The sequence below is a fragment of the Hemicordylus capensis genome, chromosome 2 (assembly GCF_027244095.1).
Source record: "Hemicordylus capensis ecotype Gifberg chromosome 2, rHemCap1.1.pri, whole genome shotgun sequence".
Lineage (NCBI taxonomy): Eukaryota > Metazoa > Chordata > Lepidosauria > Squamata > Cordylidae > Hemicordylus > Hemicordylus capensis.
Window position 1 is genome coordinate 401128632 of NC_069658.1, and position 25195 is coordinate 401153826.

At 45.5% G+C, this 25195-nt stretch overlaps 1 protein-coding gene and 1 long non-coding RNA gene across 2 annotated transcripts in view; both read left to right on the forward strand.

Annotated features, from left to right (window-relative positions):
- The first annotated feature begins 1497 nt into the window (after positions 1-1497).
- LOC128344718 (uncharacterized) overlaps positions 1498-25195 on the forward strand; it is a 32682-nt gene continuing 8984 nt past the window's right edge. The window contains exon 1 of the long non-coding RNA XR_008316003.1: positions 1498-2247. This is a non-coding gene — a long non-coding RNA (uncharacterized LOC128344718). The remainder of the gene's footprint in view (positions 2248-25195) is intronic.
- On the forward strand, positions 15240-21172 carry LOC128344717 (uncharacterized). Its single transcript, XM_053295469.1, has 2 exons — positions 15240-15333; positions 19169-21172. The coding sequence occupies exon 2, from the start codon at positions 19657-19659 to the stop codon at positions 20659-20661; it is 1005 nt and encodes a 334-aa protein (XP_053151444.1). The 5' UTR covers positions 15240-15333; positions 19169-19656; the 3' UTR covers positions 20662-21172.

Here is a 25195-nt window from a genome sequence, read left to right on the forward strand (position 1 = left end):
CTGCGGTGATGGGGAAAGCAGTCTTTGCTTCCATTCTTCATTCTGTGCTGCCACTCTTTAGACTACATAGACTCTCTCAGTTTAAGATCGGACCCACATCTTCGTGAACGTGCCCGGATTGCACCGAGCAATCTCGCGTGAGTTCGGTCGTTTAATGCTCTTGTGTCTCTTAGCGAAGCATCCCTTGTGCTACGGACTTCCCTGCAAGTGGGGGAGGCAATTTGTCACTCTCCCTGCTGACTTCCTTTGGCTATCCGGGAGACGGTTTAATAATCCCAACACTCTCTTTTGTTTGCTCATCCTTCCTCCATCCCCCGCTCCAAAGTCACCGGGAAGTATCTCTGGCGTGGTCTCACACCGGTGGGGGCTCCATAGTCACGCCAAACGCGTCCCTCGCCTTGCCCTCTCCTCTTGTTTCCTCTGTTTGGAAATACACGCCTAGGAAAACAAAAGGCTTTCGACCAAACACCTAAGGGTAGGCACCAAAGAAAAAAAGTCCAGTCATATAACAGTATCAGAGACATCCCAAATTGAAATCGGGACGGCTTCGGCTTGGAGAATTACGGTTGTCAACAGTTGTTCCACTCCCCTGCCCTTCTACTCAGCAAATAGTCGCCTGATCCCTTAATGGGACATCGTCACATTCCAAGGGTAAACACATCCCTCCCTACCTGTCTTAAAGTGAAAATTCCATGTATTTCAGTTTTTACTGGTTAAGAAACAGAGTACAGCGCCGTTATCTTAATTGCATTTATTTGAGAGTAAGGCCCATTGATTACTTCCAGGTAGGCACGCATAGGCTTGTAGCTGAAGTCCCCCAGCACACCACCACGGATAGTGACGTAAAAGGTGATCTTCAGATTTCTTAATCCTGAATCGCCCTATGTACTGAAGAAGGTATGAGAATAAATGCTTTGAAGAAAACTAGGGTGATGATCGACTCCATTGACAGCCACCAGCATCCTCCTCAAATGGTTACAGCAGCTGCTGAACTGAAGTTAATGAGTTTACTTTGGAGTTAGTTACTTTTTACCACCGGGAGATTTAAACCGGAATCAGGTCGATCTGGTGCTTGCTTTTTGGAATTAGGTGATTTAACAGCTACTTTATATAGGATCTCCTCTGTGAAGCCAGCAAGGTGAAATCAATCCTCCAGGTTAAGACTACGGTCTTCAATAGATTACTCCAGAATAGTCCCGTGGAACTCTCCGGAACCCCCTTTTAAATAATAGGTCCTTTGTGGTTGGACAAACGGAAAAGGCGTCTTTCCAGAATTAGGGTGAAACCATTTAGTAACTGGAATCGCTAGAGATGTTTTGGAATAAAGTGGGTAGATGGGGCGTGTTTAACGCTCATCCGTATGGGTGAAATCCTGCAGGCTGCTCCATTAAAGTACGCAGAAAGTTCTCCACTCTGCAGGGTTGTCCTCACTGTGTATACAATAGTTGCCCTAACTCAGCGGTAGAATGAGGAAAGGATCCTGAGCCGCCGGCTCTCGAAGCTTTGCAGGCATTTCCTTGACATTCTAGAACCTTACGATCACTTCCGAAATTCCGTAAAGGCGCAGCGAATGGAATAACAAACACCCCCACCCCACGTAGAAGATCAAAACGGGTCTCTCTTCTCCATCTGCGTTCGCACCACTTCAGGAGCGCAAAGGGTTAAGCGTTTCCCTATGCAAATGAAGTCGGAGTTGGCAGCCACGTGTGTCGCTCGCGAGGGGAAGGAAAGCAAGCGCTGATCGCTCGCTTCGCTCTCGGTCTTTGCAGCAGCCCGCTGGGACAATCAGCGGCCCAGCAGCTGGCTGGCTGACTGCGATTCCCTTACCTATTCCAGCGTGGAAGGCAAGATTTTGTTTAACCCGGGCAGGCTGGGCAGTGCCTGAACAACCAGGGGACTCCGCGGAGCCTTGCTCGGCAGCAAGCAAGGCCTCTTTTTCGTGGCGTCGTTCGTTTTGTTATCAGAGAGAGTCACATGATAGGGAGCGGAGGGCATTTCCCAGCAAATGCATGGAGTTTCAGCGAGCCCGCTTACATAGTGGAGTCCACACATTCAGGATCTCTACTCCATGACTGCAACGTCAAGTGATGACGTGCATCAATGTGTGAAAACTATCATAGCAGAACTAACATCACGGATGAAGCTTCTCTGTAACCTGGCAGCACCTCATACACAATAATCTTCGATGAAGGCCATTCTCATTTCATTCAGGAGTCATCACAGAATAAGCCATCCAGCGGTGTGTATGTAAGTGTGAACCAGCCCCTAAGCACACCTGATAGATGTTATGGAGCAGATGAAGAAATAGAAAATAAGGAATCTTTTGTGGATGACTTCTTCCCTTTGGAGTAAACTGTGTGGTTTTGCCTGGCATACCTTACTACTGTTCCTAAAATATGTGTGCATGAGCACAATGGTTTTCCATTTCTGTATTGCAGGAGTGATTTGCAAATTGTTATCTCTCAGAAGCACATTTCCATTATCCCAAATACTGTATGTTCTGTATATCTCCATGTGCTTCAACTGTTTTTCACAGTTCTACATTCCAGACTTTTTGCAAAGAGTAGTGTTTTCATTTAAAACAAAAAAAATCCAGAGCAAGCACAGTAGTCCTGTGCCTAATTCTATTAATTAACTTTCCGAGGTGATTAGTATAACCAATAAGGTAGGAAGGCAACATGACTTAAAAAAAATTAAAATAATATAGAAGGTATCCATTTGCCTTCATTTCAGATTTCTTTCATAAAAATAAATACATAAAATAATTTTGAAAAAATCTTTTTGAGTTTTCCCAACTTATTGGTGGTACTTATTACCTCAGGAAGTTAATAAACATGATAGAGATACCATTAATGACAAACTGGGATCCTTTAAGGCTCTTCCTCCTCCAAAGTAACAGAACTAGAATTGCCATGAGAGAGAGATGTCAGGCATAGATTGCAGGCTAGCAGGATCTTTGTTTTTTACTAGAACCCCAAGGTACACCAACTGGAGTCTGGTTCAAAATGGTGGTTGTGGAGAGACACAAAATGATGGCTCACAGGGTAGAGCAAATTGTCTCACTTGGAATACTGTGTCTAGTCCTGGGCACCACAATTTAAGAAGGACATTGATAAACGAGAATGGGTTCAGAGGAAGGCAATGGGGTCTGGAAACCAAATCCTATGGGGAATGGTTGAAGGAGCTAGGTATGTCTAGTGTGGCGAAACTAAGGGGAGATATGGTTGCTGTCTTCAATTATCTGAAAGGCTGCCACATAGAAGATGGAGTGGACTTGTTCTCTGTTGTTTCTGAGGGCAGCACTAGAACCAATGAGTTGAAATTAGAAGGAAGCAGATTCACTCACTCACTCATTCATTCATTCTGTTTTTATATCGCTTTTCTACAGCCATCTAGTCCAATCTAGATTAGGCATCTGGAGGAATTTCCTAACTGTAAAAGCTGTGCAACAGTTGAACAGCCTGCCTTAAACAATGGTGCGCTCTCTTTTGCGGGAGGTTTTCAAATAGAGGCTAGGCTGGACATCCATCTGTGAGGGATTCCTGCACATTGTTGGAGTTGGATCATAAGACTTCCAAGGCCCCTTCCAGCTCTAAAATGCTATTATGCTATGTTTCGATGACCTACACTGGGATCATCTACAGTAGATATTCAAGAACAAAGTGCAAATCTTCATCTCAGTTACTGCAGAGCAGAAGTTCTGACAGCCAATATAGGGGTGGGAAACCTCTTCCCTTATTGGTCGACTGCAACTTATCCAGTGATCTAGAAGTATATTCCAACTGATGTTATGGTAAAAGTAAACCATAGATACTGACAACATACAAAAAGATTTGAGGAGATGCTGGATACTTCCTTGAGAAAAAAGAAACATGATGCACCAGATCAGGGTAGCAGAGAAGGGCTTCTACTGTCTCATACGCTGAGCCAAAAAGCAGAAACATCATTGCACAAAACAATAAGTTTTCCAAATGGCTAGAGTGGACAGTAGAGGGTTAGCATAAATTAAGAAAGATAGTCCACTTGGGTGGTGGGGGGACTATCAATATCTTTTTCTTTTTTTCTTTTTTAAAAAAGGCTGTATTCTGATGAAACATAATTGTGAGGCTCGAAGCCATTTTGAAGGTATGAAGAGTAAGGAGAAAAAAATACCCCAACAACATTTTTGATAAAATTTAAACAGGAATCCCAAGGAAGAAAGGTCTAGGTGCAAATGAGAGTTAAATTAAAACAGCATTTTAAAAAAAGTGTTCATTAAAATAAAACAGAGGACATCAGCAAGAAAACAATACTGGAGAAGTAGGTGGAAGATACTTCTAAGCCTATAAAACACAAAGGCCCAATTTTGGTTTCCAAAAATTTGGATGGAATAATACAGTTATAAAGACTTTCAATATAGTGTTAAAGAGGACAGAGACTGCATTGAGTGATCTTCTGAAGCAGATAGGGGCTCATATCAAGCTGGAAGTTTAAAAATGAGATCTAGATAGATCCAGACAAGAGTTAGTGTAGTATAACAGCTAAAGAGGAGCTGTGATCAGGAAATCTCCAATTCAAATCTTGCCTTTGCCAGGACTCCAGATTTTATCTCTCAGCCTCTCAGATCCCTAACTGCAATATGGGGATAGTAATACTGAAATTGTGAGATAATCTATGTCAAGCACTTTGAACACCAAAAAGTACCAAATAGCTGCTAAATACCATCCTCACATGCCTCTGAGTACCAGTTGCAGGGGAGTAACAGCAGGAGAGAGGGCATGCCCTCAATGCTTGCCTGTAGGCTTCCAGTGGCATCTGGTGGGCCACTGTGGGAAACAGGATGCTGGACTAGATGGGCCTTGGGCCTGATCCAGCAGGGCTGTTCTTATGTTCTCATATATGTTTTGTACTTGCATGAAGCTCATTTAGTGATCCTAAGGAGCCCTTTCAGGATCACATATGTTTTCTGGAACACATACAGAGCTCCTCTGTCAAAATGGATCAGTTATTTCAAGACATATTTCTCAGTATAGTTTTAAAGGAGCCAGCACTATTCTCTCTGTGTAGGCTAACATCCCTTGGTGTGGAAATTGTTCACAATATCTGCATGCCATTTTTTTGACAATAATTGTTTTCAAAGCAGTTCATAACAATAATACAAATTATCAATTAAAATAACAGTTAATTTGAGTTTACAACCAGCAATTACAAAAATAAAGCAAAACAGGAGATAAAACAAGCCATAGCTCTAAAAAGGCACAGCAAAATAAAGAGGTAATTATGCCTGTCTGAACAGGAGGGAGGGCATGTGCCAATCTGATTTCAAGGGGGAGGGAATTCCACAGTTTAGGAGCCTCCACTAAAATGGTCCTGTTTCTCAGTAACAAACTCACTTGGTGATGGAAACAATGACTGGGGCCTGATTAACAAATCTTAATGTTCAAGTGCTCTCATACATGAGGATGCATTTTCTGAAAATTTCATTTAGGGCTTTGAAAAGTCAAAACTGTGAACCTGATCTTTGTGGGGAGTGCAACCCCATTCAGAGCAAGTGTATTCCCATGCATCTGGGCTACTGACCCAGCATCATCTCTGTGTGGCTGAATACATTTATGAAACCTCATCCAGTCCATCACTTATTTCAAGCATCAATCCACATCTAGATGTGATGAAACTGAGAAAAAGAATTGAGCGTCACCTGCATTAGAGGTGTGCATTTCGGATTTTTGTTTTGTTTTGTTTTCAGCCAAATTCGAAGCCCCCACAATTCAGATAGAGTCCAAAATGAAGCTCCCCAAACCCCAAATTTTCAGTTTTGGAGCCGACTCACCCTGAAGCTGAATTACAGGCTGCCAATCTCCCTGCCGCTTCCCCCCCACTTCCGCCCCAGTCCATTCCCCATTGTTCTGTTCTCCTTGTTCTCTTCTCCTTCCCCAGTCCGATCCCTGCCTTCTGTTCTCCTTCCCCAGTCCATTCTCCTGTCTGTTCTCTCCCCAGTGCTGGACTACCTCCTTCCCTCCCCGCCATTTTCACAGGCCTGCCTCCTCTGCCAGGGCCAGCCACCGCCACCTCCTCACCCCGCTGTCTGCCGAACACCCATGATGGCTGTGTGTCACCCTTGGGACAATTGTGCCCGCTGCCGCCGCCCGCACTAAGGAGCTCTCCGACCGGCAAGCCAAGCTCCCTGTTCCTGCCACTCCGGAAACTCCCTGCCGCATCAGGCCCTGCTTTCGCCTGCCAATCTGCAGGCCTGAAGGGCGGGAAATTCAAAGCCGACGTCAGAAGAAGAACTAAAGGGAGACTCTTGAGAGATTGCTAGCAATCAATTTTTTTTCCAAAAAACAAAGCTTTGTTTCCGAAATTGGGTTGTTTCAATTCAGCTACAAAAATCTTCGTTGTGGCATTTTTCATTTTCGGTAGGTGTACAAAACTTCCAAAAGTGCCATTTTTAGACACAAAACGTTTTGTAGCCGAATCAAAATGTACATCCCTAATATGCATACTTATTTAAAAGATTTCTGTCCTGCACTTCATAAAAGGTCCCAGGGTACCTTACAAAAGTTAGGTTAACAATCACACAATAAAACCACCAACAATAAAAACATATTTATTTAAAAGTCTGCCTCAATGCAATCATCTTCATGAGTCATCTAAAACAGGAAAGAGAACATTCCAAAGGGACAGGGCCACACCCGAGAAAGCCCTGCTCCACAGGGCAGCCAAACAAACCTCTGCTGCAGGCAATACATGCAAGAAGCTGTCTTTGTCAGATCTTATAGAGAGAACAGATTCATGTGGGAGACCATACTTCAGGTACCCTGGTCCCAAACTGTGAAGGTCTTTACAGGCAATCACTAGCACATTGCAACGCATCTGGAAACAAACTGGTAAACAACGCAATTCCACAAGATCAGTCAACGTTATATAGTCCATGAGTCTAGAGACCCTGTTAAAACTCGTGCTACTGCATTTTTGGACTGGCTGAAGCTTCCAAAGGGTCTTCGAGGGCAGCCCCATGTAGAATGTGTTACAGTAATCCAGTTGAGATGTAACAAGTGCATGAATCACTCTAGTCAGTTGTGACTGGTCCAAAAACAGGCAGAACTGGTGTACCAACCAGTCGGTCAAAGTCTACCAAGCCACAGCAGACACCTGGGCATCCAGGTGTAATGCTGAGCCAAGGTGTGGCCCAAGCCAAGGCTGGCCCAAGTTGCAAACCCATTCCTTCAAGAGAAGGGCACACCATCTCTGAAGCAGTGGTTCTCCTACCCAGAAGAACCTCTGGTGTTGCCCAGATTTAAGCTCACTTTCCCCCTAGATGAGTGGTTGCTTGTTGCTGGGAGCACAGACTGAACTCCCAGACGATCCGTGGTGCGTCGTCCCGGCTTCCATATACCTCACAATGCACTGTGAGACACAGTGTCGCACTGCGAGACACGCTCAACGCACTGGGGGATTCCTCCAGAAGATTGGTGCTCTAGGCTCTCTGTGTCCACTGGAGCTGAACATAGCCCCTGTGAACACATGATCTGGGAGCCCTTAACCCTGGCTAAGAGCTGGGTTTCAACATGGGGCACAGTGGCACTGCTCCACTGGGAGTGGGCCCAATCTCAGCGGTTCTCACATGCAGCCTAACCCGGGCTGGGCTTCCCTAGCCAGGGTAAGGGTGCAGATGAGAATAGTCACTGATGAAGGCAATTTTTCTGAAATGTATTTGGCTTAGACAGAAAACATGCTTGTAATAAATTTCATATTGTGCAGCTTTTGGAGTTCTGCCTCTCCTTTCCCCCCCTTTCTCTGAAGCCTAGCAACACCCTTTTAGTTAAACAGAGAGCCAAAAGCTACAGAGTGTACCACGAAAATGTCTAAAGGAATTAGCAGCCTTTTCAAGGGCCCCAAAATAAATTTTATTCATTTAGGTATTTAAGATGGCAACAAACTTCCTTTTAGTGTTAGAGAGTGGCAGTAGTGATACCAGAGGGCGCAACAGAAATTACGACTTTTTTAGTTATGGATGGTAGAAGTTGCTATATGGAGGTGGAAATTGTGGTGAGCCTGCCTGAATGTGGTATCAAATTTCATTTCTCCCACCTTCTTCATTCTGGAAAGGGTTTGAAATATTAGATCCAGTTTGGCAACTGAGTTTGATTGTATTGGTTATTATAGTGGAGTAAGGGAGCAGAATGTGGCCATGTTCCATGTGCCTGACCTCATGTCCTTTGTCTTTCAAAGACAGGCAGTTCCAAGGAAACATAGATAGTGAGGGTGATGTGAAGATAAAAATCTGAGTGTACAGGTGCTAATGGCACTTGGACAGATGCAGAGAAACAGACTTACAGACCAAGAATGGATAGGTTTGTCCAGGGAAGGGGCTGTGCATACAAGGATAAATGCCGATAGTATCTGAATGTCGCGCATACTCATGGCATGCTGTGACTTCAGATGAGACCCCAGCTGTGCTTGACCCTGCCACAGGAGTTGCAACTTGCCACAATCTGCCAGTTCACTTTGATGACCAAAGGAAAGGCCTGGTGAACATGGGTGTTTGTTTATGTGTGCAAGCTAACCTGCAGTGCCTTTGTTAAGGGCCTCTTTTTCAAAGAATTGTCCCTAATCCTTGGGTTCCTGAGATATCTCATCTGTAGAATGAAGTGGGTTTTGCATTATGAACTTTTGCATTATGAACCTACCTTGTGCAGAAACTATGCTTTCTGTGTGGCTAAGGGGAAAAAAGGCATTTTCTCTTACATCCATTTTAACCAGTGGTAGTGGTGGACTACAATTTTTGCCAAATTTATTGTATCAGAAGCTTTCATGAACCACAGTCTGCTTCCTCAAATGCAACACTTATGCTACAATACATTTGTTCATCTATGAGGTGCCATGACACCCTCCATTGTTTTTGCTGCAACTGACTAACATAGCTACTCTTCTGGAAGTTATGTTTTGCCAGACCTCTCAAGATGTTATGTAGGTACTTTAAACTTAGCGAAAACATTTTGGTAATGCTTTCCAGGTATTCTAACTCTATAATATGTTTATGTTGGACTGTATCTGTCCATGCTCCCACTCTCAGCATGAATTAACCTCCCTGACTACACTGGAGAACACGTCAGCAGACCAGAGACTGTAGCCCTATTCACACATTCTGTTCAGCACTCATACAGTGACTGCACAGGTACAGTTATTCACCAGCTATATTGAACACAGGTACAGAAGCACACTTCCTATATGCATTCAAGGGACTTGCACCTTGTATTCACTTCACTTTTAAAATGAATGCAGGTGTAGTCATTCATACAAAAACATGTACAAGTGTACAGACATCTGTACACTCATACAACATAGTAGGCTGGTTCTCATGACCAGCAGTCGGGCAGGACAAGCATCCTATTCAGCTTCAGGAGCTTTGTGTGTTCCCAATTTTTGACTGTGTGTGAGTAAAAACCTAGGTAGGAGAGAGGGAAGTGAGTGTGTGGGAGCCTTGCACCGGGTAGCATGGAGTTTCCTCCTACCTCATTAAACAGCTGGGTACAGGAGCTGTCCTACCCCACGTGAGGCTCCCACATGATCACTCCCCCCACCCGCTACCTAGGTTTTTACTCACACACAATAAAAAATCGGGGGCATGCACAGTTCCCGAAGCTGGGTAGGACACTTGTCCTACTCTGCTGCTGATTGTGAGAAACAGCCAGGGTCGACCCTACCTAGAAGTACTGTAAGGCAGTTGATTTGGAACATCATTAAAGGGTGGCAAAAAATAAATCATGTAACATTTCAACAACTAGATTTTATTGTGTGTGTGCCCTTAAGCTTTGTTCTGAAAATGATGTGATGATGGTGTGCCACAAAACTGAGTTTTGTGGCTGGGGATGATGGGAGTTGTAGATCAAGGACATCTGGGGACCCAAGATTCAGAACTCTGTGGATCAGATGTGTAGTGTTGGGGCACGCTTTGGGTTTTCTGTCTTGGGTACCCAACTGTCTTGGGCTGGGCCAGGATTTCTAAAATACAGGAGATTCACTATATTCTGTGAAACTGTAATATGTTCTAAAATAAGTGACAGTCCTTGAAAAATAGGGACATCTTCCCCCACCTCACACCCCGTAGTGTAAATGTTGTCAAATGAAGGCATCTTGCTTTTGATTTAGATTGAAGAGGAAGTGTGTGTGTGTGTGATATTATTCATGGTTTAAGTCAAATTGATCAAGAAGACCTAAGCAGATTTAAACAGTCAAAGGTTTGTCTATATTAGGGAAGGAAATCATTTTGGTTGGGAGCAGAGCAGGACCAACAGTGGTAGCTTAGCTTGCAGCAAACGGGCTGGCTGGATATCACCATTTGTACACACCTCTAGCTAAGAGCTGAACAAAGACCCTGCCTCTGCACTGTCACAGAGCTGAGCCAATAAAAAGCAAACTGATATTACAATTTTGATTTCCCTGGGGGCCTGCAGGAGCTTAATGTAAGAATTATTATCCATTGTGACTAGCAGCTGATATACACGGCAGAGAGGAAATGGGTTTGTTAAAATAATAATAATAAAAAAACCAGCGCTTTCCCTAAGAGATGCTAAATTTGTACTGAAATGTATGCTCTAAGAGTTTGTTCAACTTCTCTTGACATTTTGGACAAAAGGGGTGAAATGCCCCATAATCTTACTGAGTAATTTATGTTTTAAGAAAACTAGAGAAGGGTTTAAGTGCAAACATCTCCAGATCTGGGTGAATTGTGGGTGGGTGTGGTGGGGTAGAGACGGCCCTCGACCCCCCTGCATCAGGGCATTTTTGCAGGCACATCCCACATGTATTCCCCTGAACTTTGAATGGATTTCTGCAGCTCAAAAAGCTCCTCTTTAGAGGCAGTCAAGCATAAAAGTGGTCAGTTACTGAGCTGCCTTTATACCTTTTAAAATGCACAAATTAATTTACTCAGGTTCTTTGTTAAAAAAAACACCAAAAAACCTGCCTCAGGTGAAAACAAAAGAGGCCACCAGTACAGTGTATAGAGGTAGAAGATGCATCTTGGAGCCTAACATGTAGTGTTATAATCATCCAATTTCAAAGAGTTCAAATTACTAAAAAGCTAGATCTGACAATATGGATTTCGGCAGGATATTCATCTGGCTTCTCTTCCCAGACTGATTGCACATGATTTGACAGTAATGATTATAATGGGGCTTATAATGTTGTCTTTGCCTTCCTACTACTTGGGAGGTTCACAAACTGGTTATATATCTTTTCCCTTGAAGGTGTTTTTGGTTGGGTTTTTTTGTTTTTTGTTTGGCTTGGTCCCATAGACAGCTACAACATGCCACATATAGAGGAAGCACAGCTCTTCCTTCTTCTTCTTTTTAAAAAGTACTTACCTCTTCATAATTAGGCCATGGAAATACTACATGTTACAAAGGTGGAGGGCTGAAATCATTCATAAAATCAAAGGTGGAATTAATAAAATACTTAATTAGATTGAAGTAAGGACATTTGTGAAAGGATTTGGTACTGGTGGCATTGTAAATATTACACATCCCTTGATTTAAGCAGTCAGGTAAGATTATTTAATACAATGTGTTAATTGGGATTTTTCAGAATATTCCTATCCTGAGAAAGCAGAACAGCCTTTCAGATAGTGATCAGTTCCTAGCAAGCCAATTAATTGGCCCAAAGAGCCTTGAAGTGGTTGTCAGTCCTACAAATTTGTATTGGACAGAAAAGGTTTTCACAGGGTTCCTTGTTAAAGGGAAAAGCTTCTAAAGAGCTTTAACAATCCTTGCTTGCAGTTAGGACCAAGCTAATGGGTATTCTAATCACATTCTACTTATTGATACTGTCTTATTGTTCTTTGGAAACACTGGCAAAAGCTAACGTTCATTTTCCTAATTTTTGTTATTTTACTCATTGCTACACAGGTGTAACTGTAATGATATGCTCAGGGGCGGAGACACCATTGGGCCAATGGGTACAAAGAACCTGGGCCATGCCCAATCAGGGGCCGTGCCTCATGGCCCCGACACGCCCCCGTGTCTGACATCAGATGCGGGGGTGCTGGTTTAGCTCCTGAGCAGGGGCCATGTGGCCCCCATCCGAGAGTTAAATGGCCGCTGTATTCGCGGCGCGGCCAGGAGCGGTTCTTCCCTGCCTTTGAGCCCCTTTAGGAGCTAAACAAAGGCGGCCAGGAGCGGCTCTTCCCAGGGAAGAGCCGCTCCTGGCTGCGCTGCGAACGCAGCGCCAGCCTTCATTTCGCTCCCAAAGGGGCTGCACAGCCCCTGCAGGAGCTAGACTACACCTGCTGCCGAATGGAGCCTTGCGGCCCTGTTCGGGAGCCAGACCATGTCCCCCAGCATCTGATGTCAGACGCTGGGGCGTGGGGAGGGGTGAGCGGGGCTGCGGCCACACACGGGCCGGTGGCGGTCACAATCTGCCACTGGATATGCTAATGTAATGATACTCTGCTAACTGGGCAAAGAGGCACCTTTTACATGTGGTAGTTCTCTTTATTAAGGATGGGGAAGAGTAACTGGACCTATCCACCCCCAGCTCAGTACCTCCAGTGACTGTTGCTGGTGTCTATCTTATGTTTCTGTTTAGATTGTGAGCCCTTTGGGGACAGGGAGCCATCTTATTTATTTATTATTTTTCTGTGTAAACTACTTTGGAACCTTTTGTTGAAAAGCAGTATACAAATTGTTGTTGTTGATGATGATATATTCAGCAATTTCATAAGAGCACTTTATAGTACAGTATTCATCTAGCCCATCAGAGCCAGCCTGCCCACTAGGCAGATCTGGGTGGTTATCTAGGGTGCTATTTCTTGGGGGGCACCAGTGTCAGGCACTCCCCTGGTCCTGACCCTGAGTCCAGTGAGCACCAGGTAGAAGAAGATGACCTGCCATCAGACAAGGAGCTCTCACTCATGGAAGAACCCCAGGACATCAGAGCCACTCGCTCCCGATCCTGAGGCTGTTGTCATCCAGCCTCCCTCAGAGCCACGATCAGAGCCCCTCCTGAGCAGCAACCCAGGACACACTCCAGACCCTTCACTCTCTCCAGCACCTTGCCCCATAGGCCTTGCCACTCCCCAGGGACTCTCTACCACCACAACACCAGAAACCCGGCTTTCCCAGGACACCCTTGAACCCCATAACCCAGGACACCCTTGAACCCCAAACAAACACAGCCCCTTGAGAGCCATCTCCAACCCCCATCTACTCAGAGAAGCTCCTCTGAATTCACACAGGCACAGGCACAGCTGGGCACGGGAAGCCTGGCAGAGAAGAGCACACCTGGCAGCCAGAAAGCTACCCACCAATGAGCCAGCTTGGGAGGAAGACTGACGACAGGGTTACTCAAAATCCAGGTTAGTTTGTAAGAAAGGGTGTGGCCCTGACCTGACCTATATAAGTTTCCTCCAACTGCCAGTACCTTGCTGGTAGCAGCAGCTTGCATAGGGAGCTACTCTCAGCCCTCAAGCATGGAACCTAGACTGTGTACCTTGCTCCGAGAAACTGGGGTTACCCTGCTCCTGCTGCGACTTCCCTGAGCAGCAACCTCAACTCCCCTTCTAGCCAGGCCTTCACTTACAGGACCATGCTGTGCCTGGCTTGAGTCAACCAGCCACCCCTTCCAGCTGGTGAGTGTTGACCCCACTCCACCACCTGAGCCTTGCCAGCGGGCCCAGGCTGAAGTGCTTGACAACCAGGCTGACCTTGACAAATGGCTGGGCAGTTGTGTGGGGAGGCAGCAATGGTCTTACGGATTTCAAAAGGTGTCCTCTCCTTCCTTACTGCCCGCTCGCCCCCTGCCTCAACCAGTGCCAGCTGCCAAGTATGGCTTTGGTGTCCCCACCTTCAATAAAAATTATATTTTGTACATCACAGTATATCCCTTTAACTGAATGTGGAGGGGTGTGAATGCCAAAGCCATACTTGCTCTAGGGTGCCAGAATCCCTAGGGCTGGCCCTGCAGCCCATGCTCATAACAAAAACACAGAACAGGTCCTAAGAACTCCCATTTTACAGATGGGAAACGGATGCCATTTCTTAAAGGGATGTGGTTCTTGCAGAGAGCGGAACATAAATCTCTCAATTTGAAAACCATTAATGATACCACACTGGCTCTCAGTATGTGCACTGGTTATTATAATCATCTTACTGGCTCAGGATACTGTGTGAACTGGCAACAGGTTCATCCACAGGAAGAAACAGACGGTGAACAGAAGAAACAGTTGGGGGTGGAGCTGCTGTTCAGTGGCTTTGCATGTGGAAGGCTGCCCGTTCAATCCTCAGCTCTCCAAGTAGGGCTGGGATGAGAGACCCCTGCCTAGAGAGCCACTGCCAGTTAGCGCTGACACTACTGAGCTTCATATGTTCAGGCTGTACATTCCTGTTAAAAGTTTGGGCTCTTTCAGGGAATGGATTCTATATGACTTTTGGGTAGCACTGCTTAGCAACTTAAAACCAAGGTAGCAAGGATGGGCTTGTGACTTAGGACCCTAGTTTACAGCTCAGGAGTTCTTGATTTAATTCCCTCGTAAGCAGGGGCGTAACTATAATAGGGCAAGGGGAGACAGTTGTCTGGGGGCCCACTGCCTTGGGGGCCCCCCAGAGGCAAGTCACATGACTGACTCCCCCAGCCACGCACCCGCCTGGGCTTCCTTCAGTTGTATTCATCCTCCGAAACTGATGTGAGTGTCAAGACCTGGAGCTACCAGAACAGCATGTCTTTCTCTAGTACCATTAAATGACTTGCATCGTCCACAATTTACAAACCCTTTTTAGGATGATGTTCTATTGTGTCACATAGGAGATATATATATATATATATATATATATATATATATATATATATGTGTGTGTGTGTGTGTGTGTGTGTGTGTGTGTGTAAATTTTACTATGCTTTTTGTTACCACCATTCAGCCTCATTTAAGATTGCTTTACCTCATGAGCTGAGCTTGAGTGAGGGGGGTTCCAGGCGCGTAACAATGATAGGGCAAGGGGAGACAGTTGTCTGGGGGCCCCACTGCCTGGAGGGGCACCCCAGGGGCACCTCATGTGACTCCCCATTGCCCCCTGCCCAGCCCCATAGCCTCTCAGCCACTTGCCCTCTTCGCCGTCTCTCCTGCTTGTTCTGCTGGCCGCAATGGAAGCAGCAGGCAAGCTGCAAAGAGCTCCTTTTCTCCCGCCTCTCAGCTGATCGGCGGGTGGGCGGGGCTTCCACCGAGGCCTCCGTGTAGGCCGCAGTGAAGCCTGAACTCGAGTAGGGCCCAAGCCAGCCAGGAAGGAGGAGGCAGCCAGAGTGTTCTCTGCAGCAGAAGACGCCTTGCTGCCCTGCTTAACCCAGACCAGCATTTTCCAGGTAGAGTGTGAACTCCTTTTTGTGGTTACCTTTCCCGCCCCCCGCCCCCCCATATATAGGGATCTGCTTGCCATAGGGCTTGGATATGGGGGTGGGGGAGGAGGGACCGAGAAGTCTCTGAATATTTATTTTGAAACAGCTTGGAAAATTTGCTGACTTAAAAAAAACTATCTAAAAAGTCCTATAAGTGGCTTGTTTCATGGCAGAAAATTGCAAAAACTTCTGGAACAGTATTTTATTAATTTTATTTATTCATTCATTCATTTATAAATGCACTTATGTTCAAGTTGTTTTGCAACCCAGAAGGTCTGAGTGAGAACTGTGAAGCATGTCTTGTGCTTTTATTTTATTTTATTTTTCTTGTGTGTGAACTGCTCCCCAATAACTCGCAGGGACTTCAGGGTAAATCTGGCCAACGTGTGAATACAGCACCTCCATTCCAGAGGAGATGTGTCTTAAAGGGCTTTAAAAGCCTCCTGTGAAAAACCTCCTGCAATCAAACTTGACTGAATTTGTTCAGAATTCTGAGAAAACAAACATAGGCTCACCCTGCATGGTTGAAAGTCTCCTTTGCTAATCTGCAGCGAGGGGCCCATTTTAATAATTCATCTTTCTAGTGTGTTCTAGGCATTAAAAGTAATACAAATGTATAGTACTCAATGTATATCACTATATATTGTGACGTGTGTGTGTGTATTCAGTGAAATGTATTTGCAGGCAGCATACTTATTTTGGAATATCAGACTTAAATCCTTGGGGGCCTGGGGTGTGCGGAGGCCCTGGACTTTGGGGGGGGCATTTTAAAATCTTGTCTCTGGGCCCACTCCAACCTTGCTACGCCCCTGGGGGGTTCCATTTTAAAATCTTGTCTCTGGGCCACTCCAACCTCGCTAGGCCCCTGCTCGTAAGCCTTGCCAGCAGGGGCATAGCAAGGTTGGAGTGGGTGCTGGGACAAAAAGTGGAGATGGGGCCCCTACCCCCGCCCCCTTCTTCAGAGAGGTGGGAGAGGGAAATCAAAGAGCAAGTCATCACTCAGCTGATGGCACCCCTCTTCCTCAGGGGGCCAGGGACATTTGTCTCCGCACCCCACCTCTGCTCAATTATAGCTACACCCTTGCTTGCCAGGTACCACAGAAAAACAGGGGAGCCATTCACACAACTGGCGGGTGGATGGGGGAGAGGCTGCTCTCATGGTGTGCCACATGGGAACACAGGCTATCTGTGCTCAGCCATCTTATTATCCCATTGTAGCAGGGTGCCTCTGGTTACAGGGTGACTGAAGGACTGACTCCCACTAAAGGGACTGGTCCTTCAGGCTGGTAATGTCTGCTGCTACCACCTACTCGCCTTTAGGGTAAGGTCCTTACTGTCCTTCCCTTTGGATATCCTGGACCAGGTGGAGTAGGAGACCCAGACCACCCACCATCCAACTGGAATGGAACTGATAAAGAACCCTTATAGGACATGTGCAATTGGTGACCCCTAGGCTCCAAGGCTTGTTAACGTGGTGCTAGGGAACTTCCCTCCCCTTTCCCACATAGCATTCCAAACCAGTCTTATATAAAAGAAAGAGCTTTTTAAATTCTCCGAAGTACTAGATTGCTGAGGAAATATAAGAGTTGGTAACAGGGAAAAGAAATCGGTTTGCAGGCTTCATAGGCACACTGGAAACAAAAAGAAAAACCACCGAACCCCATGAGGTCATTCATACAATCAAAAACGGAGCCTCTTCTCACAATCGGTGAGAAGGGCTCCAGAGTAGGCTGCTGGGAAGGCGGCTTGAACCTACCTTCTCTGCAGATGACCACAGTGGCATTGCTGGTGTGCTCCCCGCGTGCCGAGGCAGCAGGGAGGGCCGGGGGCCGGCCCGGGATGTCTTGTCCAGGCTCCCGGAAGTACCGCGATGCACCACATGAGTGCGCAGTGCATCATGGGGTTCCACCTCCCCTCCCCTCCCCGAGCTCCCTGCGGTCTGGCAGCTGCGGCTGCCACGTCAGCAAAAAACTGAGGTTAAGAGAGTGCTCGCTCCCTTAACCTCATTTCGAAGAGTGGCTATTTAGGTGGAGTTGACGCCGTGGAGCCGCCGGGTTCAGTCCAATCTGAGCAGTTCATACACGTGCGTGCCACACCAGTCCTGGGCTCCCTTGGCCCACTTTTGCAAGTGCGTGTGAATAGCCTCACCATGGTCTACCCGTGTTTTGGAGCTGTGTGTGCTCCATTTGGTTGTGTGGAAGCAAGGTAGGAGGAAAAAACTACCTAGGTTTTCCTCCTACCTTGCTCCCACACAGCCGAAAACTGTAAGCACACACAGCTCTGAAACCTGGGTAGAACACAGTTTTGATTGTGTGAATGACCTCAATGGACTGGGTCTCACGACCCGTGAGACCCAGTTTGGGGCGGTGAGCGGGAAGGGAGCCCTGGGCTGGCTCCGAGACAGAGCCGGCGGGGGCTGGGGAGTTTTGGGGCTGCGTGGCCCCCGGAAGCCCCAGTATGCCCTGTGTGAGCGTGCAGGGCATACTGGGGAGACCCCCGGAGCTGAGAGGTGGCTTTTTGCCTCCCCTCAGGGGGTCTACTCGTGAGTAGGGGTGGCACGAAGCCGCACCGCAGCTACTCACAATTCTAAAAGCCAGGTTTGCGGAGCGCTCGCTCTGCAAACCTGGTTTTGGGGCAGGGGTTCTTGAGTGGGTTACCCGCTCCTGAACCACCAGGCTCGCAGCCGAGCCCGGTGGTTCTGACAATCGGCAAAAAGATTTTTGCCGATCGTCAGAATAGCCCCAATGTCTAACTAAGGAATTTTCCTGGCATTGTTTATTCTTAGATGGTAGTTCTTCCTTAAAAGTTTTATTTTTCCATACCTTTTTGTTCAGGTTTGTCAGTCCAGGCCTCCCACTGAGGACCTGGGGAAGTGAGTATGACTCCTGACCTTTTCTAGCTGCTGTTACTTCAGCTTCCTCCAACTGAACCACCAAAACCAAAAGTAGCTCTAAACTGACCCCTCCTCCCAAAAAGAGGCAGAAACCCTTTTTGAATTCAATTAATTTCTGTCTGGGCCTGGCAACCAATCACAGGGCTCCTGCAGAATTCCAAGACCTGTTAATCCCTAGCTACCCACTACACCCATAAAAGAGTGATTTAGACCTCTGTTGCCTGAAAAGGTAATGGGATCAAGGTATCTAGGGAAGCCATGGAATTTCCTCCTTTGGGGATTATGTAAAGGTAAAGTGTGCTGTCAAGCTGATTTCGACTCCTAGCACCCACAGAGTCCTGTGGTTTTTCTTTGGTAGAATACAGGAGGGGTTTACCATTGCCATCTCCCACACAGTATGAGACGATGCCTTTCAGCATCTTCCTATATGGCTGCTGCCAGATATAGGAGTTTCGCATAGTCTGGGAAACATACCAGCGGAGATTCCAACCGGCAACCTTCTGCTTGTTAGTCAAGCATTTTCGCCGCTTTGCCATTTAAGGTGGCTCTTTGAGATTATATAGGAGAGATCAAATATTTGTCACCTGTGTTATAAGCCCAGTTGTAGGTAACTAAAATATTCTAGTAAAATCTGTCTTTGATATGAACATATGAAGCTGCCTTATATTGAATCAAACCATTGGTCCATCTAGCTCAGTATTGTAAATTGACAGGCAGTAGCTCTCCAGGCATTCTTACAGGGGTCTTCCCAGCCCTTTCTGGAGATGCATGGGATAATGGGATTGAACCTGGGCTCTTCCACTATTGAGCTATAGCTCATCCCCAGTATATATAGAAATCTAAATAATAATAATAATAATAATAATAATAATAATAATAATAATAATAAATAATTAATATCCGAAACAGGCCTTGGATACCAAACATCCAAAACATCAAGTCAAATAAACCATCTGCTGTACATGGACGATCTGAAGTTGTATGGAAAGTCCCAGTCAGAAATCGAATCACGGCTAAACACTGTCCATAGTAGCAATATAGCAATGGAGTTTGGACTAGACAAGTGTGCTACATTAATAATGAACAGAGGAAAAATAACAAAAACAGAAGGAATAGAACTGCCCAATGGAAGCAAGATCAAGAACCTGGAAGAGAAAGAACATTACAAATACTTGGGCATTCTCCAGGCTGATAACATCGTACACACTGAAGTGAAAAGAAAAATTTGAAGTGAATACATCAGGAGAGTTAGAAAAATCCTCAAGTCCAAACTCAATGGTGGGAACACCATACAAGCCATAAACACCTGGGCTATACCTGTTATCAGATACACTGGAGGAATAATAGACTGGACCCAGGCAGAGTTAGAGACGCTGGATCGTAAGACCAGGAAAATCATGACTATCAATCATGCTCTGCACCCCCGCAGTGATGTCAATAGGCTCTACCTCCCTCGCAGCTCAGGTGGAAGAGGAATGCTGCAAGTCCATCAAACAGTAGAGGAGGAGAAAAGAGGCCTTGAAGAATATATCAAGGACAGTGAAGAAGATGCACTTCAAATGGTCAATAATGCGAAACTATTCAACACCAATGAAACAAAGCAGGCCTACAGGAAAGAACAAGTCAAGAACCGAGCAGAAAAATGGAAAAATAAGCCCCTGCATGGTCAATATTTGCACAATATAAGTGGAAAATCAGACATCACCAAGACCTGGCAATGGCTTAAGAATGGTTACTTGAAGAAAGAAACAGAGGGTTTAATACTGGCTGCGCAAGAACAGGCACTAAGAACAAATGCAATAAGAGCCAAAGTGGAAAAATCCACAATAAACAGCAAGTGCCGCCTTTGTAAAGAAGCAGATGAAACAGTGGACCACCTAATCAGCTGTTGTAAAAAGATCGCACAGACTGACTACAAACAAAGGCATGACAAGGTAGCAGGGATGATACACTGGAACATCTGCAAAAAATACAAGCTACCTGTAGCCAAAAATTGGTGGGACCATCAAATTGAAAAAGTTGAAGAAAATGAAGATGTAAAAATATTATGGGACTTCCGACTACAAACAGACAAACATCTGCCACACAATACACCAGATATCACTGTAGTCGAGAAGAAAGAAAAACAAGTTAAAATAATCGACATAGCAATACCAGGGGATAGCAGAATAGAAGAAAAAGAAATAGAAAAAATCACCAAATACAAAGATCTACAAATTGAAATTGAAAGGCTGTGGCAGAAAAAGACAAAAATAATCCCAGTGGTAATTGGCGCCCTGGGTGCAGTTCCAAAAGACCTTGGAGAGCACCTCAACACCATAGGGGCCACAGAAATCACCATCAGCCAATTACAAAAAGCAGCTTTACTGGGAACAGCCTATATTCTGCGACGATATCTATAACAACTGACAATAAAATTCAGCCATCCCAGGTCCTTGGGAAGGACTCGATGTCTGGATAAAACAAACCAGTCAATAACATCTGTCTGACTGTGTAAACAAGAAATAATAATAAATATATGAGTACTCTCTGGTGCATAAGCTCACCCAGTCCAAACCAGTCCAGAGACTTAGTCTTTTGGCTTGGCTGGTAGAAAGGCTGTCACCACCAGAATTATTCTGGAGACTAGGGGTTGGGATCAGCCTATAGGGCAAACCTGTCAAGGCCTGAAATGCTATAATCCTCTCCAGCCTTGATTCTGGGGCCTCCCACCTGCTTAACTGAGCATGAAGCTCCTTTAAAAAAATGAATCAAGCTATAGGACACTGAGCTGTTTCTCAGGAGCAGTGAGAAAAGGCAACTGGGTTTGTGGGGTGGGAGCCCCAAAGAGCTTATCTCCCTGCAGACGATCTTTTTACTTCCCATGGACGGATCGCCCGCCCAAACAAGTACCAGCTGCTGCCGGTAGCTGAGAGGGGTTTCCGGATCGTGTGTTGTTGTGGCACGGCTCCGTGCTGCGGCAACTCACAAGGAGACCCCCGACCAGGAGGCTAAAAAGCAGCCTCCCAGCTCGGGGGTCTCTCCAGCATGCTCTGTGTGCTCGCGCAGAGCATGCTGGAACTTCCGGGGGCCACGTGGCCCCCCAACTCCCCAGCCCCTGCTGACTCCGTGACAGAGCTGGCAGTCATGTGGGCGGCCGATTCGGCCACCCAGGGCTTCCCCTCCGGTCATCTGTGGGGAGAGCGGGCTAAGCCTGCTGTCCTCGCAAACCCGATGCATAACAATAAAGACAAGATGCAAAACTGTTACTTTAGTACTATTCCAGCTAGTCTACTGTACTAGCTTAAAGGTGGAAATGCCAAACATTAACACTTATACAGCTGAGTCTGAAAACTTAGTTATGAATGGGATGAATATGTTGAATATGTATATACCGCTTTTTAGCAAAAGTTCCCAAAGCAGTTTACATAGATTTAAATAAATAAAATGGCTCCCTGTCCCCAAAGGGCTCACAATCTAAAAGAAACATAAGGTAAACACCAGCAACAGCCACTGGAGGGATGCTGTCCAGGGATGGATAGGGCCAGTTGCTCTCCCCTCGCTAAATAAAGAGAATCACCATTTTAAAAAGGTGCTGCTTTGCTCAGTCAGCAGAGGTTGACTGATTTACCCAAGTTCAACATGGTTAAGATCTTTTGGAAGGGTATGGATGGAATCTTACTCCTGTCTGATCCTCAGTACCAAAGCCTGGGCCAGCTGCAAGAAACATGACCTGCAATGAGCCATAATCCAGGCCAATTGTATATGTAGAGATAACGTTGATCCCCACCCCTTTTATATTAAAAGTACTTACATGAATGAGGGAAAGGAGCATGTCACACCACCTGTGGATAAGACCAACTGGATCTGTTCTGATTTCTGGAAAAAAGAATCGGGGGGAATCTGTTTAAAATGTCATTCATTTGATCGTTGCTGGCTTACACAAAATTCTAGTTCAGGATAATCAGACATATCTGGAGTGGAATAAGGGATTATTCAGTAAAGGGGAAAAATTAAAATGTTTCAAGACTCCCTCCACTCTCATATGTATTTTTTTTTAAAAATTGCCCTGACTGGCTATGCTAGGAAGCCATGGGGTTAAAAAGACAAATATACAACAAAGAAAACAGCTTTTAGAGGGTTGAATTTGATCTGCAGAAATAATATTAGTCATGAGATTACAATGTGACTTAGTCACTAAGGGTAAGTCCCCAGATATGTTGCTCTTGACATTTCACTCCCATTTGCAGATACAGGTGGGAAGCCCCATCCCTTTTGTTTTGTTTATGTTTCCCTCTTGCTTTTGTTTGGCCTGTTTTCTGTTGAATCTCAGACTTGTTTGAAATGTAGGTGATACACTACTTTCTAGGATGGGGGTGTCACACAGGGGAACTAAGAAAGAAAAGGTTGAGTGGATAGGTATTTTGAAAAGCCAAGTAAAAAGCATGAAAATGAAAATCAATTGGATGCCACAAACTAAGAGGCACACAAAGAATCCCTAGCCTGGGTTGCCAAGGCAAATCTGTCAATAGAGTATTGAACAAGCACATCTGACTGGCAATTATGGCTCCTCTCGAAATGCAACTTGCTCCTCCAGCTCACAGATCAAACCCTGTGCTCAATGGCATTCTTCGAACGGGGAGGAGAAAACAGAGTCCCTGCAGCTGAGACACTGAATATTTGCTGTCAGAAGGAGCTGACCAGCCGCTGATATATGGAGGCCAAGTTAGTGCTTTGCCAGGACAGCCCTAAGAGGTTTTTGCTGACACATTTCGAAGGTACAACAAAACCACAGAAAGTGCTGTGGCATCTTAATCATCTGTACCAGGCAGGCATCCTGGCACCTGGAATGGAAAATCAGAGTGTCCCCCCTGATCACAGTAAAAATGTAATGAAATTTAAAGCAGCAAAATAGCACTTCAAATGTGCCAGCAGAGATGGCACTCTCACTATACCTAATATTAGGGCTGACCCTGGTTTATATGTTCTTTTAATATGAGTTGAGGTTCTTCAGGAGAACAGAGCTTGTATTGTGTGCATTCATTAAGCAGCCTCAGTCTCCACAAGCATGTGGTACTTGTGCAAATTATGTGTAGTTTCCTCGCCTGTTCACACTGCAGACTGCTGAGGACTGTGGGTGGCATGTAGGCTGCCCAGTACACTTGAGGCAAAGGAGCAGGACTCGACATACAAATTCTTGTTTAGTTATTACTTGTTCCTGTCCAGAGAGTGCTTCCACAATAGCTGATTTGTGTGTCAGACAGAATATTGCCAGGTGTGTGGGAAGCTCACCTACAGACTTGCCTTAATGGTTTTATTTATTATGAAATTTTTGTTGGCAAAATACTTCTTTACTGGATAAAAGAGATGGATAGAAAAATGGTTAAGGAACAAAGAAACATAAATTGAGCTGAGAATGAAACATCATGGGAACACAAAAATCACCACTGGACAACTGTAATGTTAAACATTAGAAAACCTCCCTCGGGCTTCCTTGACCACAAAGGGCCTTGCCTGAGACTAGCACAGTAGCCCTACTGTTTTATTTTTCAAGTTCTTGTTGCTTCCGCTGACACATTTTTGAAGTTAGGTTTTCTGTCAGAAGGCTAGATATATGTCTTATCCTTTGGTGGTGATGGTGGGGGCTAAACTCGTGGTTTAAACAGGAAATGTCACTAGTTCAGAAGGGCCAGCACCTGTCGTGATCATAGTTTGAATTCAAAGGCATTCTCTTACAGGATATTGAAAGGGGAGTTTCAAAAGGAGTCCTAGTCAGAAACTAAAAGTAGAAACTGAGCCAACCACAATGGTGGAATTTCTTCTCTCTTTTTATTAACAGGCATTATGTTCCCATTCATAATGTTTGTATTTACTCAACCCAGCAAACATGACAGGGTGTCTAAAGTACCGAGTGAAGTATGAGGAAGTAACAGAGGGAGCTAGAAACCAGGACCACTTGGAGCTGTCTCCTCTTCTGCATTCCGCACTGCACCTCTGAACTGAGAAACTGCTAGTATCCTCTTCTCCCTTCCTCTGTAAAGGGAAGGTATGACCCAGAGCTATAGAGGGGAAAGACAGCAGTGTGTTTGTGTGTGTGTGTGTGTGTGTGTACGTGTACGTACTAACAAAAGGGTTTGCAGTTTGCCAATAAGATAAAGGTATTATCTTGCTGTGACTCTAGTTTTTTTTCTAGATCTGTGAGGTCCCATTCCCCATGTGTTTCAATGAAGGAGTTTCCCCAGATTTCCCAGGAAAGTAATGACGTTTTCCTGATTTTGGGACCTTTTTTGGTAGTCTGGTTAAGGTTTGAAACCTACCTGCAAAAACAGAACATTTCTATCTTTTGTGGTTTTGTCTGGGAGTTTCATGTCAGTTAGAGTAGTGGCTGATGAGCACCTCCCCGAGGTGGCAAAGTGGGCAGCAAATTTACCCACCACCAGTACTCAGAATGCTTTGAGGTGGTGTTGCCTGCCCCAGCATCTGGGGAGCAACAGCAAGAGAGAAGGCATGCCCTTGCCTCTTGCCTGTGGGCTCCCCAGAGGAATCTGGTGGGCCACTGTGTGAAACAGGATGCTGGACTAAATAGGCCTTGAGCCTGATCCAGCTGGGCTATTCTTATGTTCTTACCTGTAACAGGTAGGTTTGTCCCTCCCAGAGCAGCACTCACCAGCCGCTACTGCAGTCAGTCAGTCAGGCCCAAGTAGCTTTATATTATAGTGTGTGTGTGTGTAAAATTATATAATTGTTAGCACTATAAAGGACTATTGGTTAAAAATATTTTCTTGCAATTTTTCAGATGGGAAATTAAGGCTCAGAGATAGCAGCTTGCTCAAAGCCAGTCAGTAAATCAAATATCTTACTGTCTGTTAGGGTTGCCAACATTGCATTGGCTGAAATTGGGACACTGGGGGGTGGGGGGGGAGCACCTAGGGGCAGGACTTGGCCCAGGTGGCAAGG